General features: G+C 34.8%; 1 protein-coding gene and 1 long non-coding RNA gene across 3 annotated transcripts; one reads left to right on the plus strand and one right to left on the minus strand.

Annotated features, from left to right (window-relative positions):
- Nucleotides 1–10,066: 10,066 nt before the first annotated feature.
- On the minus strand, nt 10,067–11,076 carry LOC105788045 (uncharacterized). The gene is made up of 2 exons (XR_001131797.2): nt 11,010–11,076; nt 10,067–10,692 (listed from the first exon to the last, which is right to left on the minus strand). It is a non-coding gene; the product is annotated as an uncharacterized LOC105788045 (long non-coding RNA).
- Nucleotides 11,077–12,328: 1,252 nt separating this feature from the next.
- LOC105788046 (zinc finger protein GIS2) lies at nt 12,329–15,253 on the plus strand. Of its 2 annotated transcripts, XM_012614723.2 has the most exons (5): nt 12,329–12,447; nt 12,543–12,712; nt 12,802–12,869; nt 13,167–13,258; nt 14,566–15,253. In XM_012614723.2, the coding sequence occupies exons 2-5, from the start codon at nt 12,598–12,600 to the stop codon at nt 15,083–15,085; spliced, it is 795 nt and encodes a 264-aa protein (XP_012470177.1). In that variant the 5' UTR covers nt 12,329–12,447; nt 12,543–12,597; the 3' UTR covers nt 15,086–15,253. The 2 variants fall into 2 exon arrangements, with proteins under 2 accessions (XP_012470177.1, XP_052481852.1); XM_052625892.1 differs by lacking the exon at nt 12,329–12,447 and having other exon boundaries at nt 12,457–12,712.
- The last annotated feature ends 1,295 nt before the right edge of the window (nt 15,254–16,548 follow it).

Raw genomic sequence — 16,548 nt, forward strand, 5'->3', positions numbered from 1 at the left:
GTGTAAGACCCTGTCTGGGATAGTGGCTTCGATATGTAATTACATATAAGACCACGTCTGGGACGTTGACGTTGTACGAAATGTTCGATTATATAGTATCCTTTTTAATTTCGAATGGTTCAACGGGCAATAATAAGTTAAAGGCAAGTATAAAAATCGAGTTAAAAAGGCAAAGGTATGTATTCATACAAAGTTATGAAAATATGGTAAGTTGGATGTTTGAATTGATGATATAAATGTTATATATATCAATGTGAACTATGTGTATGCATATATGAATATATACATTTAGCCAAATGATGTATATGTGATATTAAAAGTGAGAATTATATATGTTCTTGAGTACTTGTGCATTATGTCATATGAGGTTAAAATGCTAATGTATATTTGATAATATATAAACTTGTGAGTGCGATATGTGTATATTTAGTTAAGGTTTGGATTGATTCAGTTAGTTGATTTAGTGTTAATGTTCATTTGATTAATATTTGCGTATGACTTACTAAGCAGTGAAAGCTTAATGTGCGTGCATGTTTGCTCTTGGTTTTATAAATTTTGGTAGTCAGTTATGAGCTTAGAGATCGTTAGAGAAGTTCATCACACTATCGATTGTTTTCGGTATTTTATTAAGTTTGAATTTGAACTTATGGCATGTATAGTCTAGTTAAAATGTTTGATTTTGGGATATGTAAATATGAGCTATGCGAAAATGGCTTATTATTTTGGTTAAGCGTAGTTTCTATGCTTTTGATATAATGGATATATTTTAATGCTTGAGTTATATAGTTTTGGTCATGATATATATATGTTTTGGCATGAAGTAATTATATATTGCCTATGATTAGTTCATTTGGAAAGCTTGATACATGTGATTGTTGAATGTGTTTGGGTTATGGATTGTTAATGACTTATTATAGAGATGCATAAATTGAAACATGGTTCAAATTGAATGTTGTTAAAATGTAAATTAAGTATTTGGTCATGTGATAAATTATAAGTGATGGTCATAAGTTATTTATGATTCGCAAATGGTATTTAAATCATATCATTATGTGATATTTAATTCAGATATGTATATTCGGCTAAGGCTTTGGATTCATAATGAGAAGTATGTGATTTGGTTTGTATCATAATTTCATAATCGTATTATGTATTGAATGTTGTCATGATTGATTAAATATGTATTCAATTGTTTGGTTTGTAGTTAACTAATTAGGTATACAAATGTCATAATAATAGATTTATTGGCTAGCCGAATAAATGTTATATGAATTTTTTATTAATTGACCAAATATGAGATATGTTAGTTTGGTTGTGTGAATGAAATTGGGCATGATTAAAAACATATGGAAGTGTTATGTAATACCCCTTACCCGTGTTCCTCGTCGGAATAGAGTATGAAGTATCATTAGAACACAAATATGATAAATTAAAATTTTTTTACAGAAATTTTAACATAGTCCTCTTTATAAATACATTACCTCACTTGCACATTTTCAGATCATAATCCATCCAATTCCAATATTCCAACCAACATCTATATTCTCAATTATATTAAAGTTATACACAACACTTTAACTATCATCATTAGCATTGTATAAAAATAACTTAACATATAACGTACACTAACATTTAAACTAAATACTTTGTAACATACAACATCTACTTAAGTCATCTATACATGCCACAATTTAGAAATGTTGATTACAAAATACCAAAATATGTGGATAGTGTTGATGAGTTCTCGACTATTTCCGAATTCCGAGTTAAACTGGTAACACTATAAAACAAGGAAAAAGGAAGAGAGGTAAACATATAGCTTAGTAAGTAAGTATGTGATTAATAAACAAATTTCTAACATATTTTCATAGATGATATAATTTAAATCACGCATAATTTCATTATTTGCACAATTTCCAGCAAGCTGTTTTTATGCGTCACAGTCACTAAATTATTTTTATCTGATGTTACGAAACTCTAAATAAAGATCTGTAAATTTTCCTTGAAACTAGACTCACATATATTTTTAACATAAAATTTAAAAATTTTTGGCTTGGCCAATTAGTACAGTTTATTCTTCAAAGTCACCCCTGTTTCACTACTCAACATCACTGACCTCTTTTTACTAAAAATGAATTATCTCATTATACAGATTTCGGATGATATTTTTATTTGTTTTCTTTGAAAATAGACTCATTAAGGATTTTAAGCATATAAATTTTAACTCATAATTATTTTTTTTTACAATTTTTTAATTATTTTCCAAACTCAGAACAAGGGATTCCAAATCAATCCGACCTTGCATCACTAAAATTAAAATATCTCAAAATATATAACTCTTTTTCTTGCTATGTTTCTTTTATGTAAAATAGACTCATCAAGATTTTATTTCATATCTTATTCACTCTCTAAATAAATTTACAACATTTTGGTGATTTTTCAAATTCACACTCATCATATCACAAAAACAGTTTTGTTGCTAATTCTATTTTTTCATAATTTCACCTTTTTACTTTTAATCACTATTCCATTCAAAATTCACTTGTCCATTTTCAAAAGTCAATATTAAATTCAATTCCACACATATATGCAATTATAAATCACATAGTCATTTCATCATATCATGTATTTCACTTAATAAATTTCCCGTTGAACTTATCGGAATAAAAACAGATTTCTCGGTGGCCTGCACACAGTCCGTACCACCTTTGTGTAATAACAGATTCTCGGTGGCCTGTACATAGTCTGTGCCACCCTTGTATCTTAACAAGTTATTGGTGGCCTGCACACAGTCCGTGCCACCCTTGTGTCACAACAGAATATCGGTGGCCTGCACACAGTCCGTGTCACCCTTGTGTCACAACAGAATATCGGTACGCATAGTAGCCTGCACTTAGTTCGTGCCACATATGCGACCTATCAATCTAGTACATGTAGTGGCCTACACTTAGTCCGTACCACACGTGACCCAATTACGACCATTCATATCTTTTCTATTCCGAGTTTCAAACGGAAATTATTATTTTTCAATCTTTTACCAATTCTTCTCTAACCAATCTTAATTTATAATTTACATCATAAATTTATCCACATATAACACATTTCTTAAATAAAATAATAAAACACTTAAGCATAAATAAAACAATATATTATCTACATACAAACTTACCTCGGTGCAAAATATTGTCGTTTTTGCAATTTAATCCACGATATTTTCCTTTCCTCGATTGAGGTTGACTTCTCGTATTTCTTGATCTATAATAGCAAATTTAGCTTGTTTAATATTAACATTTATCAAAATAGTCCTCAACTCAACTTTTAGAAAAATTACGATTTTGTCCCTAAACTTTTGCATATTTATGTTTTTGCCCCAAAGCTTGGAAATTAAATTTTATTACTTATTCTTGCGTTTTATAACATGCTGAACACTTTTCTCTTCTATAGCAACATCCAATTATCACTCTGACACTTACTTATGTACATTAAGTATTTTTTTACCGATTATGTTATTTTACTCGGTTTCACTTAAAATCGACTAGCAAAGATTGTTTAACATAAATTCTAGCTTCATATTCGACTATAAAACATAAAAATACATACATTTCACATATGGGTAATTTTTCAAATTTCAACCCTAGCGCGAAATAACAGTAGAAATAGGTAAACCGAGCTACGAGAATCTTAAAATTGCAAATGTTTTTGTTTGAATGAATAACCTTAGTTTTTTTATTTATGACATATATGTAGTTACATCACAATAATTGTAAGAAAAAATAAACTCAATCATGTCGTCGGGGAGAATGTGTGCCATAATGTGGTGGACGACAGTCGCGTAGAGGATTTATGCGTACAACCGGCCATACAACTAGATGTTCAACCAGAGGTGCATCTGGAGATGCAGGCTTGTAGACTTCCTCCTCGTCGTCGTCATCATCTGAATATGTACCTACCATAACCCCTTGGGCAATCTTATCTTCGAGGTCGGCACCGTCGTCATCTTCTTCTGTGGTTGATTACTGCATCATCCTTGTCTGCCATCATATATCCACCACTCCTCGTCCGATGGTTCTGACAATGAGCCACCCCTAATAAATAGTGATGCACGCGGTGTTTGGGTAACTATAAGCATGTACCATAAGGTACCCCAAATCCCAGGTACGTCGAAAAGGTACCAAACATTGACATCATCATCGACTACTGCACGAACATTTGTATCAATATTGTCATCAGTGGCGGAGCATACATTGGCATCTATCCTGACACAGGGTTCGACATCAACATCTGCACGGGGGTGTAATACGTGGGGGACATCAGTGGCATGAAATATATACGTGTGGGAACAGAAGAACCGACTATGTGTGGTGTTCCTTAGTGCAATGATGCTTGTGAGAAAAAAACATAGGGTTAGTTAAATGAACGAGAAGAATTAGACCGAATTGACTTGGATATAATGTAGCCACATGTGGCGCATCTTCTGTCGGAGCAGATGATGAACCCGTCGTGCGACCATGTCCCCTCTTACGCTGCTATGGTGGTCGGCGTTGACTTTTTGGTCAAATTTTCTGACTCTTTATCTTCGATTTTAACAAATATGGCTTGCCAACAGCTCTGAACCATGCTAAGTAATCATCAGCTGTCGTCGTGTCCGCTGAGAAAAATGACTCGTGAACAGGTAAGGATTGCATCCTACGATCCCACGCCTTGATGTGCTCCCTGTGCCTCACAGCCCAGTCATTGTTGTCCTTCCCCCGCATGTCCACCTTATGCAGCTCTTTCAGGTCTCGTGGGGGCAGCAAAATTCATTGTCTTCACTTGAACTGTCGTAACACCCAGTCTGATTCGTGCATTTCCACCATTGTGTACACTACCAGCGGTAGCTTGGCATCCCACACCTACCGTTTTTCAACACTTTCGACGGGATACAAGATATGACATCAGTGTCGGCGTACGACATTTATTCAAACTGAAAAAACAAAACTGTAAATATCGTTATGTGTGAATTTTTTATGAATTATTACGTAATTAATATAGGTTCGAAAGAATAAGTAACTAATATTAGGTTTCGAGCGTTGATCAAACAACAACAAAATATCTTCTAACTCCTCTGGTAGTCCTACGTAGCTCGACCCATGGTTCCACCTGTACAAGAAATATGTTAGTCGAAACGTATAATAAAAAAATTACTATACAGACTACGTATTTGTTAATAAATGATGTTTACCTTGTCACCAATGAGAAAATATATGGGTCGGTCACCTTGGGACATAGAAACAATAGTCACTACAGGCCCACGACTGCAGCAAGAGTAGACAACCATCAATCAATGCCGCACTCAGTACTGTGGCCCGAAACATCTCCCAGTATAACGTAGACAATAGGACAGATCCTCAACTTAGTTCCCCACACTCATTTAAGTCCACTAGATGTAGTAAACACCTTACGTGCACCAAATTTCGAGATATGTCGGGCATTAAAATGCCTCAATTAACCTCATGATGTATGCTCAGGCGTATTGTGCTATGACCTCATCCGTTCGATCTTCAAGGTTTTCAGGGAGCTCATTGAAATTATCCTTCAACCAGTTCATTGATATCCGACCACCTTTGAACTTGTCCGAGACCTTCCTCAATAGTGATTTGCGTAGACCCACTTTGCCCGGAACGATCACTGATTCCGTGATGACTAGCTCATCCACTGGCAGACCGAGTTGTAGCGCTACGTCTTTGAGTGTGATTATACACTCGCCACATGGAAGGTGGGAATTGTGTTTTTCGGGCCTCTATCTTTCCACCAATGCGCTGATTAGTGCCAAATCGAGTTTGCAACCCCCGAACATGAAAGACGCATGTAAGAATCCAACCGCTTGCAAGTGGCCACAAATTTCAGGGATCGCAGGCTTTCCCATATTATGAATGAAGCCTTCCAAAACACGATCATTTGCCTATTCATACAATAAAAACAATTTCAAATTAAAAAAATTAACATCATTCAAACTAATGAAATTTAAATATCTAGCTTACCATTGCTACTTGGGCGGCGGAAATATGCTTGTAGTCGAAGTGGATTAAAGAGGCGGTCATTCGTGAGAAATCAATTTGAACGAAGAAAATGAGATAATTAAAAAATATATATTTAAATTAAAATATTGAAAAATTGAAAACGAGAGAGTTCATAGAGTTGAAAGAAGGATTTGAATGAAAAAATGAATTTTGGGGGGATATTTAAAGGGTAAAAAAATTAACTGTTGTTATATTTAATTTTTTTTACCGTTGGCACGACAACATTCAAAAAGCCATTGCTTTTTTACTGTTAGCTTTCTAGTAAGCGCGTCCAATTAGGCGCGCTTTCCTGACACCAGTACAGAAAGCTCACCAAGCTGAATGCGCTTTCCATTTAAATCGGCCTATTTCCCTAATTAATTTTAAAATCGGCTTAAAAGCCTAATTAATTAAAAAAAAAACCGGCCTATACACCTTACTTTGCCCAAGTAATTAAATGGTTGAAATAAACTTAAAAATGTATAATATAATATGTAGACATATGGAGGACTACATATATTAAAAATTATGCGGCGGTCCTTAGAAAATATAATCAAAACATAGAAGGACCAATTTGTAAATGTCCCTTTTTGTATGAATGTACGAGAGCCTAGCAAGCGTGTTTCTGTGAAATTTTCTTCAAGATTCGGGTGAATTTTTTTCTTTTTTTTGTTTGTGTGTCTGCCTTATTCTTTTGAATTTTATGGCAGTAAAGAGGTTTCTGAGTGTGATGCTTTAATTGTGTGGCTTGTTTTTCAAAGTCTGTTGGTTCTTTCAGTGGTTGTACGGTGTTTTTGAATTGACGTGATAGGCGCTGTCGCTGAAATTCACAGGACAAGACTTTCTCCGTGCAGGGCTATTCCTCAGTTCTTACGGTGATTTTTGTCCAATCTTCATCTTTGCGTTCGTTTCTGAGTTTGATTTGCATGAAATTAGTTTTATTGGCTAAGTATTCTATGCATGGATTATCAGGGATATCTTTCTGAATTTTGTGGGTCCCACGGTGGCCTGAAATTTTTGATTTTGTTGACTTCTTTACGTCCCACTGTCATTGTTTTTTGCATGAAATAGGGTTTTTCTATATCTTTCGTTTTCTTTTGCAGGTCTTCTTGCATGCATGGTTTTGGTGCACGTTTCTTAACCTTGTGGGAGTCTGGATTCTAGGTTGTCCCATCCGTTTCGTTTTTTGGCGTAATTTTCTTTGTAATTCTTGTTGGGAGTTTATTTTCTTTAGTTTCCTAGTTATTTTATTTTTTCTTTAATCTGTTCTTAGGTTGGTATTTTTGTTGTTCTTTGTTTTTCTTGAATTTTTGTTTTTGTCTTGCTTTTGAGTTTACCGCGAGTTGGCCTGTTTCTGTCTTCTTCTTTTAATTAAGTGGTTAAGTTCTCGTCTTGCGTTTTTCTTTTATTTTCGGGTTTGTGGGTATAGTTTTTGGTGCTTTCACCTCTCTGTTGTTTGTTTGTCATGATAGTGTATCTTTCAGTTGGCCTATGGAGGAAAGGCTAGAAAACGATTCGAAAACAATGACGGACGAAATAAATGAGCTCCTAGAGAGGCTAAAATTCTCGGAAGAAGAGTCCTTCCAAGTTATTAGCACAAATGATGATAACAGTGTCCAAGGCTTTGAGTCATGGGCTGTTGGCAAGATTATGGCGAAAGAGCCTCCGAATAGGGAGGCGATGTATAGGGTTTTTAAGTCGCTTTGGTATACAAAAGAGGAGGTGGACTTTGTAGCTTTAAAAGAATGGGTCATAATTGTTAAGTTTGGTTGCCTGGAAGATCGCAGTCGTATCCTCAACCTCATGCCCTGGCTTTTATTCTCAATACTGCCATTTGAGAAGGGAAAGAACATAGACACTTATGAATTCTGGATGTCGCCTTTTTGGTTAAGAGTCTACAACATCCCTCTTGAACTCCTGGACCGTCAAATGGCACTGGATGCTGGGAATGCTTTAGGTGAGATTGTGGAAATCGATTGGAAGGATAGATATGGAGGGTGGATAGAGTTCATGAGGCTAAAAGTCAAAATCGATGTGTCAAAACCTGAAGTAGTTGGGAATCGGTAACAAAACTAATCGAGATAGAGTAATCATTCCTACCAAAGAAAACAATTTTGCATTCTAATTATCAAGTTCACGTCTAACTTTATCAACAACAACATTGAAAGTATTCTTGGTAACTCTTTAGTGAAACAGAGGCAAACCCAAGTAAGTACCCAAGTCATCCGAAAGGCGAAATCCAAGGATATTGCATATACTTGCAAGGTTGGCAGCATCAATATTTTTAGAGAAATAAATAGTAGTTTTCTATTCATTAACTTTATGTCCCGAAGCCTTACCAAAAGTACATAGAGCTTCATTGATTTTGTGCGCCTCATCAACCGCAGCTTCCGTAAACATGAATAAGTCATCTGCAAAGAAAGGTGTGAAATGGGCAGACCATCCTTACCCAGTACAATAGGTTTCTAAGATTTTCTTGTGACTTCTCTATGAATTAATTGGCCTAATCTCTCCATGCAGAGTACGAAGATGTACGGAGATAAAGGGCATCCTTGCCTAATACCCCTCTTAGGAACAAAGCCAGAAGAAAGCCTACCATTCCGCATAATTTGCGTTGAAACTGAAGAAATACAGTCCATGACGACTTTAATCAAGGTCGAAGGAAAACCAACATCAACCAAAGTGTCTTCAATAAATTCCCAGCAAATTTTGTCATAAACTTTTTCTAAATCCACCTTTATAACAATCCATAATTTCTTCCCTTTCGTAGTCTGCATGGAATGTACAATTTCTTGGGCAATGATAATATTGTTCATAATCTATCTTCTTGCCACGAAACTCACTTGATTTTGAGCAATGAGGGATGGAAAAATATGTCCGAACCGATTGGAAATTATTTTGGTAACAACCTTATACAAGACTTTACAAAGACTTATTGGCTAGAAATGAGAGAAAGAAGTAGGATTCTTAATCTTCGCTATGAGAACTAAGAGCGTGCTACTAACAGAAGAGATGGGAATCTTACCGAAAAAATCAGAACCCAAGAATAAACATCCGATCCGATCGTATCTCACTGAATTTGGTAGAAAAGAGCGTGAAAAGCATCAAGGCTAGGAGCTTTTAAAGGACCCATGCTAAACAAAACACTTCTAACTTCCTCTACATTAACAATCAAGGTTAAAGAGTCCATAGTGCTACAGTCAACATACGAAAAGTGACCACATAAAGGGAAAGCAACACATGATAAGTCATCCAATGAAAAGAGAGAAGAGAAGAAACGAACTGCTTCATCATGCAAGCTCTCATTAGCATAACAATAGTTATCCCCAATTTTCAAAACAGAAATTTTATTAGAATTCCACCTTATAAGAGCTTTATTATGGAAAAACTTCATATTATGATCCCCAAAATAGACCCAATCCATCATAGATTTTTGTTTCCAGAGTAATTCTTCTTCATCAAGAATCTTTTCATAATCTAAATGTAACTTTGATTCAAGATTCAGAAGGTACCTGGAACATCAACGATCTAAAGAGCCTGAACTTTACCAATATGGTGGGTAATCGACCGTTTCTTTCTAATAATGTGGCAGAAAACCTCAAAATTCCACTTTTTCAGGTTTGTGGTAAGAGAAGTGAGATTACTGGTAATATCAATATCATGTCTCCAAATATCATAGATGAAATTGTTAAAATCTGGATGAGAAATCCAAGATGCAAGAAACTGAAAAGGTCTCGGATAAACAGCTTGACCGTGGCCAGAAAAAGTTAAGTAAATAGGTCTGCGATCAGATTTGAGATGAGGAAAATGAAAGGCAGAAGAAGCTAAATAAAGTCGACACCATTTACTATTACCAATTTCTCAGTCTAATCTTTCAAAGATAGCCCCTCTTTTCCACGTGAACTGTGGACCTTTAAACCCAAGATCCATAACCCATTACTATGGACAAAATTATGAAATAATTTGTACCCAGAAAAAAAATAGGACGAGCTCCCCTTTTTTCATTTGGAGACAACACTAAATTGAAGTCCTCCGACAAAACCCACGGCTCAGAAATGGACTGAGCAATAATATTCAAACGATCCCATAAAGTCTTACATTTTTGTTTGTTCGGATAACCATAAACAAAGGTCACTAAAACACTTCTAGATCCCCCTATTTCCTCAAATGACATAGAGTAAATTGTGGATCATTAAGCATAATTTGGATCTGAAAAGTATTTATCCAACAAATGCATAAACCCCCAGCATAACCTTTAGCTTCAATTCTGTGAGAACAATCCAAACCAATTTTAGAAATGATTCTATCAGCCTTCAAACAATTGACTCGAGTTTCAAGAAATGCCTCTACATCAATATAAAATTCAACATAGTAATCTCTAACCACCCTAACAAACTTAGGTGATGCACACCCTTGACAGTTCCATACAAATATATGTGGTAACATCTGAAAAATCATAAAGAGAATGACAAACATTAGTAGACCCACCTCAAACACCTAAGGTAGTCGTTTCATTAGAACCCGGAGGTACCCCTTGAAAGTTATTTTCCTCCGCAATCAAGCCTATTAAACTGATCCTGTCAATGAATGTTGTTATAGCTTCAGCAACAAAATCATGATCGATTGCCTTCACCTTGAGTTTGTTGCCTTTATCCTGAAGATTGTGAGACCCATTCTTAAACGTTTGAGGTAGCCCTATATTTCATTTATGTCACAATTTTTCCATTTAAAATTTTTTATTTTTCAATTTAATCCCTATTTGACAATTTCATAAAAAATTTCTTAACAAAAGTTGTTTAAATAACAACAACTATCCATTTTATTCCATCAAACATAAAAAAAACATATATTCATTCATGGAAAACTCTAATCCTTTAGCATTTTTACAAATTAGTCGTCAGGCTAGCTAGATTAAGCTACAATGATCCCAAAAACATAGAAATCATTAAAAACGAGACAAAAATCACTTACAATCAAGCAAGGAGAAGTTGCCAAAATTAAAAGCTCAATAATGACTTCCCAAACCCTAAGATTCAGTTGAAGATCAAGAATAAAAGATGATAGCTTTGTCTTTTGTTTTATTTAATTATAACGTTATTTAATAATTACCAAAATAACCTTAAGAATTAATCAAAATTCCCATAACGCCAAACCATATTCATCCAATAACACCATTTATGGTCTAATTACCATATAAGGATTCAAAATTTAAAGTTCTATAGTCATTTAATACTTTTAGCTATTACAACTGAACTTTTGCACTTTACGCGATTTAGTCCTTTTTATCAAATTAAGCATGTAAGCGGTAAAATTTCTTAATAAAATTTTTATACGGTACGACTATCATGCTGTAGAAAATAAAATAATAATAAAATAATTATTTTAATGTCAAATTTATGGTTCCAAAACTACTGTTCTGATTTCACTGAAAACGGGCTGTTGTAGAGTATCTGTACTCCATTCTTGGAAGGCCAAGTAACTGACTCTATGATAAGTGTTGTGAGTGATAAGCCTTTATGAAATTTTATTAATGTATGGGTATATACCAAATTAGTTAAATATATGTTACAAGCTTAAAGTGATATCATACTCTATGTTAGTATGTAAGTAAATTGTGTGCATTGCATGATGATAACAGTAGGGCACTATGGGAAAATCATGAATAGGTTAGACAGAGTTAGGATTGGGAGTAAGGGTGTTTCTGTTAGATACCGTCATACAATATTGTTGAGTGCAAACCATGATGTGCGAAGCTCCGGGCCATGTTGAAGGGATACTATGGTGTTCGAGCATAAATGTTAGGGATGGTGAAATGGAGGAATGGATGGAATGCAATGGGAAAAGTAAATAAAAATATCATGGCCAGGTCATGGATTCGATCGAAGGCTATACACCTAAAATGAGTAAGACCATAGCTAAAAATTCGTATGACATCATGTGTTGGCTCAATGATAAACAAGAGTAAGACCATTGATGAAAGACATTATGGAATCATATGAAAGCATGCCAAAATGATAATTAGGGTTAATACCATAGCTGAAAGACGCTATGGCATCCTTGTGTAGTCCACCGGGACAATAAACATGACGTAGTCTGTCAGGACAGTAAACACGGGGCGAAAGGGGGGTAAAATCATAGCTTGGCCATGGAAATCAATAGTCTGCTAGGACATTCAACTTACGGTATGTTTGGTTGGGGGAAATCGGTATGCATTCCCCCAATTCTCCGGGCCCACAACCAAACGGATGTTTGGTTGGGTGTAATGCTATTACACCCCGATTCCGTTTTGCATCTATTACCGATGTTGGCTGTAATAGCCATTCTGATGTTTAAGCGCGGATTAGGGATTCCCCCAATTCGTTACCAACTTTTCTATTTTCTACCCTCATCCTCTCCGACATTTCGTAAGGTAATTTTTTCCCTTCCATCGATTTCTGCTTCTTTTATTCTCGTACGTTTCTTTTCTTCTCACGCTTTTTTCTTTTCGCCATTTTGTCAAAGAAGATGACAACATTGAAAGCCAAAGGGAGGGCGAGAGCAGTGGAAATAGAAAGGAAAAATGAGCTTAAAACATCACCATAACTCCAACTCCGCAGCATCTGCTCAATCTCTCTCTTTTGATGACATTGCCGACTTCTTCTCTCTTCCCCTTGACGACGCCGCTTCCACTCTTGGTATTTTATTTCTAAGCATTTTATTGGACAATTCAGTTACTTTGGTGTTTTTTAATTTATGATTTCTATATTCAATCTTCATCCCTCAGGCATTTGCACCTCTGATCTCAAGAAAATCTGCCGTGAAAATGGTCTCGACAGATGGCCTCACCGCAAGGTAACCTTCCTACCCATTTCTTTGCTCCATCATTTTGCGTCCCTTGTCTTTCATCCCATGTCTCAAATTCCCATCGAATCGTTAGATATTGTCATCTTCTTTGATGGGTGGTTTAGATTTTTAGTATACAACAAGAAATTTCTATTCTTTATACCCGCTTTACACTCTGTACAGTTAAAAAAGCATGGTTTTTTTCTTCATTCTATTTTCCCCGGTTGTTTGGGAAACCTTTTAATTTTTTATTTTTGAAATTGATATTCTGTTTCAATTTGTGTGATTTTTAAATTTGAGGTTTAGTTTTTAGCTGGAAAAAGCGTCGAAGAAATCAAGAGGCATGCAGCTAGAGAAAGAAGGGAATTCGCTGAGCTTTCAAAGGCTCATCGGCAGAGGTATAACCCCAAAAGAGTTGTTCGATTTGATTGTCTTTGGGATAACTTGGACGTATTTATGTTAGTTGGGGTTCAAGTTGGTGTTTTTTGTGTGAGATAGTAACCTGTGTGTGTTGTGCTTTTTATGAATTTTGTAAACAAATAATTCACAATAAGTAGTGCTAGCATGCTTTAGAGTTTTTGTTTCTATCAGTCAATTATGTAGAAGGGTGAATTCTTTAGTTAAATACTAACAAAAGCTATTGAAAATAATGCTAAATAAACCTGTCGATGCCTTTTGTATATCTTGTCATAGGAAAAGAAGTATATCATGATTATGTTCCTTGGACTAGGGTGAGGGTCTGATGTATGTTTATAACACTGTTATGTTCAATTTTTTAAAGTTTTTCTATGTATTGAAGGGTTCTTGGAGGGTCATATTCTTGTACCTTCGCTTGGATATGTGTCGGCTACTAGTGTTAGACATGAGTATTTCAAGAAAAATCAAGAGTGGGAGCAACATGGCCATAGCCAGCTAGAAGGTTAAGGAATAGAGACATGGAATGCAAGGATCAAGGGTATTGCACTACTCGAACTACCGTTTCAATATGCTCTCTGCAACTGTTTCTGGTTGACTGTTAGGGAACTAGTTCAAAGTTTTTAGGTTGTCATACCGTATATTGTTAAGGATCTCTCCATTTTGCTGCTGAAGGTAACAACGGCACGGTCCCCAAGTTCAATACTTCTATGCTGCTAGAATACTTGGTCGTTAGAAAGCAAACACATCTCGGACCGATATACGAGAATAATGTTTTATGATGTAGTTCCTAGTTGAACACTTGAACTGGGAATTTGCTTGCTTCATTTAGTTATTCACGAGCTCTTGATTTCTAGGCCATGTTCACTTGTCAGTTTCACTTGCCACGCCTTACTTCGGTTATAATCGTGTAGGAGTTGAGGTGGTTTGCTTGAATTTTTTAAGTCTAGTGTTCCCTATTTTTGCTGAGGTCATAAACTATCTTCAATCCCGGCATCCTTTATTTTTGCTACGGTAGAATTTGTGGTTCCAACTTTTGAGGCTTCTGTTTAGTGCTATGGTAGATTTGAGGCTTGGGCTTATATATACTAGCTGCTTTTCACATTGTTGACCTTTTCTCCTTTTTGAGAAATATGCTTTTCTTTGTTTCTGTCATTTCCTCGTTTAAATTTTGTAGAACCTTTCACTTAAGCCAAAAGAAAAAAAGGTATAACCTTCCATTTCATATTTGTTCGTTCTCAGACCATGAAATTCGTTAATGATCTGTTTTCTTCTCTTCATTTCTTTGTAGTCACATTGCTGTCGAGTGCAACTCAACCACTATGTGTTGGAACTGTAAGGAGCCAGGGCATCTTGCTGGACAATTCCCCTATGAGCCTGTTTGCAATATGTGTGGTAAGATGGGTCACTTAGCTCAAGATTGCCTAAATCCCAGACTTCCGGCTCATGATGCAAGACTCTGCAACAACTGCAACAAGGCAGGTCACTTTGCCGCCGACTGTACGAATGAGAAGGCTTGCAATAACTGTCATAAAATTGGTCACCTTGGTCATGACTGCCATAACAAGCCAGTTTGCAATATCTGCAATATATCAGGTCATGTAGCCAGACAATGTGCCAAGTCGAAACTATCATCAGTCATAGGAGGCCACTTCCGGGACATTGTTTGCCGCAACTGTGGCCAGCCAGGCCATATTAGCCAGGACTGCGTTTCCATCGTCATATGCAGTAACTGTGGTGGAAGGGGTCACCTTCATTACGAGTGCCCTTCAGCAAGGATGTATGACCGCAGTGGCGTACGTAGGTATTAACTACTTAACTAACCAACTTTTATATGATTCATTCATTATCATCCCTTTGTTTAACTCATCTTTATAATTTGATTTTCAATTGATTTATTCTTGAACTGATACGCCATTGTTGTTCTGTAATTAAGGTCGCAGTTTCCTCTGCCTTGAAAATTGTCTTATTTTTCTCCAGTGGTGAATATTGGCATTAAATTTTGGAGGGAATACCTAAAATTTTAGGAAATTTGAGGGATTTAATGAGAATTTTCAAAAAATTTGGTAGGCCTAATTAGAACTTTAACAAATTTTGGAGGCTTAATGAGAGTTCTAAAAAATTTTGAAATGCTTCATACGATTTTTCAAAGATTTCGAGAGCTTAATAAAAATTTTCAAAACAATTTACGGGTTTAATAAAAAATTTCCAATATTTTGTGGGCTAAGTTCATAATTATTGGAGAAAAGTTGGTTAACATTCGGGTATAAATCTTGGATATGGTTTATTTCTAATATAAATGTATACAAACTCACTCTAAATATAAGAAAATTTTATTTAAAAATGAACATTTCGAATCATACATACCATATACATGAAAAAACTTCAAAACGATTAGACTATCATATACTTATGCTTATGTATAGAGACGAAGTTAGAAGATTTTTTGAGAGTATGAATTAAATTATATATGTTTTATGATAATAAAAGGTAATTTTATCATTTTAATAGATTATAATTATAATTTTTAAAAGATTAAATTAAAATTTTATATAAAAGATCTAAATGTAAAGTATGCATAAAGTATGCATAAGAATATTATGAATTTAATAAATTCATATAAGAATATTATGATAAGTATGCATAAAATCTATTGATAAGTATGCATAAGTATGCATAATATCGAATAATAGACTTTAGTAAAATAATTATTTAAAATTATATTTTATAGTATTATATATTATGATTTTAGTAAATTCATATAAGAATATTTAATATTAAGAATTGTATTAAATTATATATTTTATTAAATTATATTTAATAATAATTATGTTAAAATATGATTAAATTATTTATTATTTATATTAATAATCTTATTAAAATTTAATAACAATAACAATAATCATCTACCTAAAAAAATTCTGCTAAGGGTATTCTAGTCATTTAGTTTTTTTCCTTATGTTATTACAACATCATTCCATTCAACCAAACACAAGAATACTATTACAGTTCTATTCCATTCCATTCAACCAAACAATTGAATTACTATTACGCCTCTATTCCATTACACCTCTATTCTATTACAGTAAACCAAACGTGCCCTTAGTGTAGATCATAAAGACAACAATTAAGGAAATTCATGCATATGAAAAAAAAGTTGGAAGAATAATGCAAGCATTGGTGAATAGGTTCTGAGGAACCTGCATAACAAGGCAAATGATGTAGAAAGGAAAATAGTCCACTAAATAGTAATCATGGAAGCCAGTAGGGCATA

Source organism: Gossypium raimondii, chromosome 2 (genome assembly GCF_025698545.1).
Source record: "Gossypium raimondii isolate GPD5lz chromosome 2, ASM2569854v1, whole genome shotgun sequence".
NCBI lineage: Eukaryota > Viridiplantae > Streptophyta > Magnoliopsida > Malvales > Malvaceae > Gossypium > Gossypium raimondii.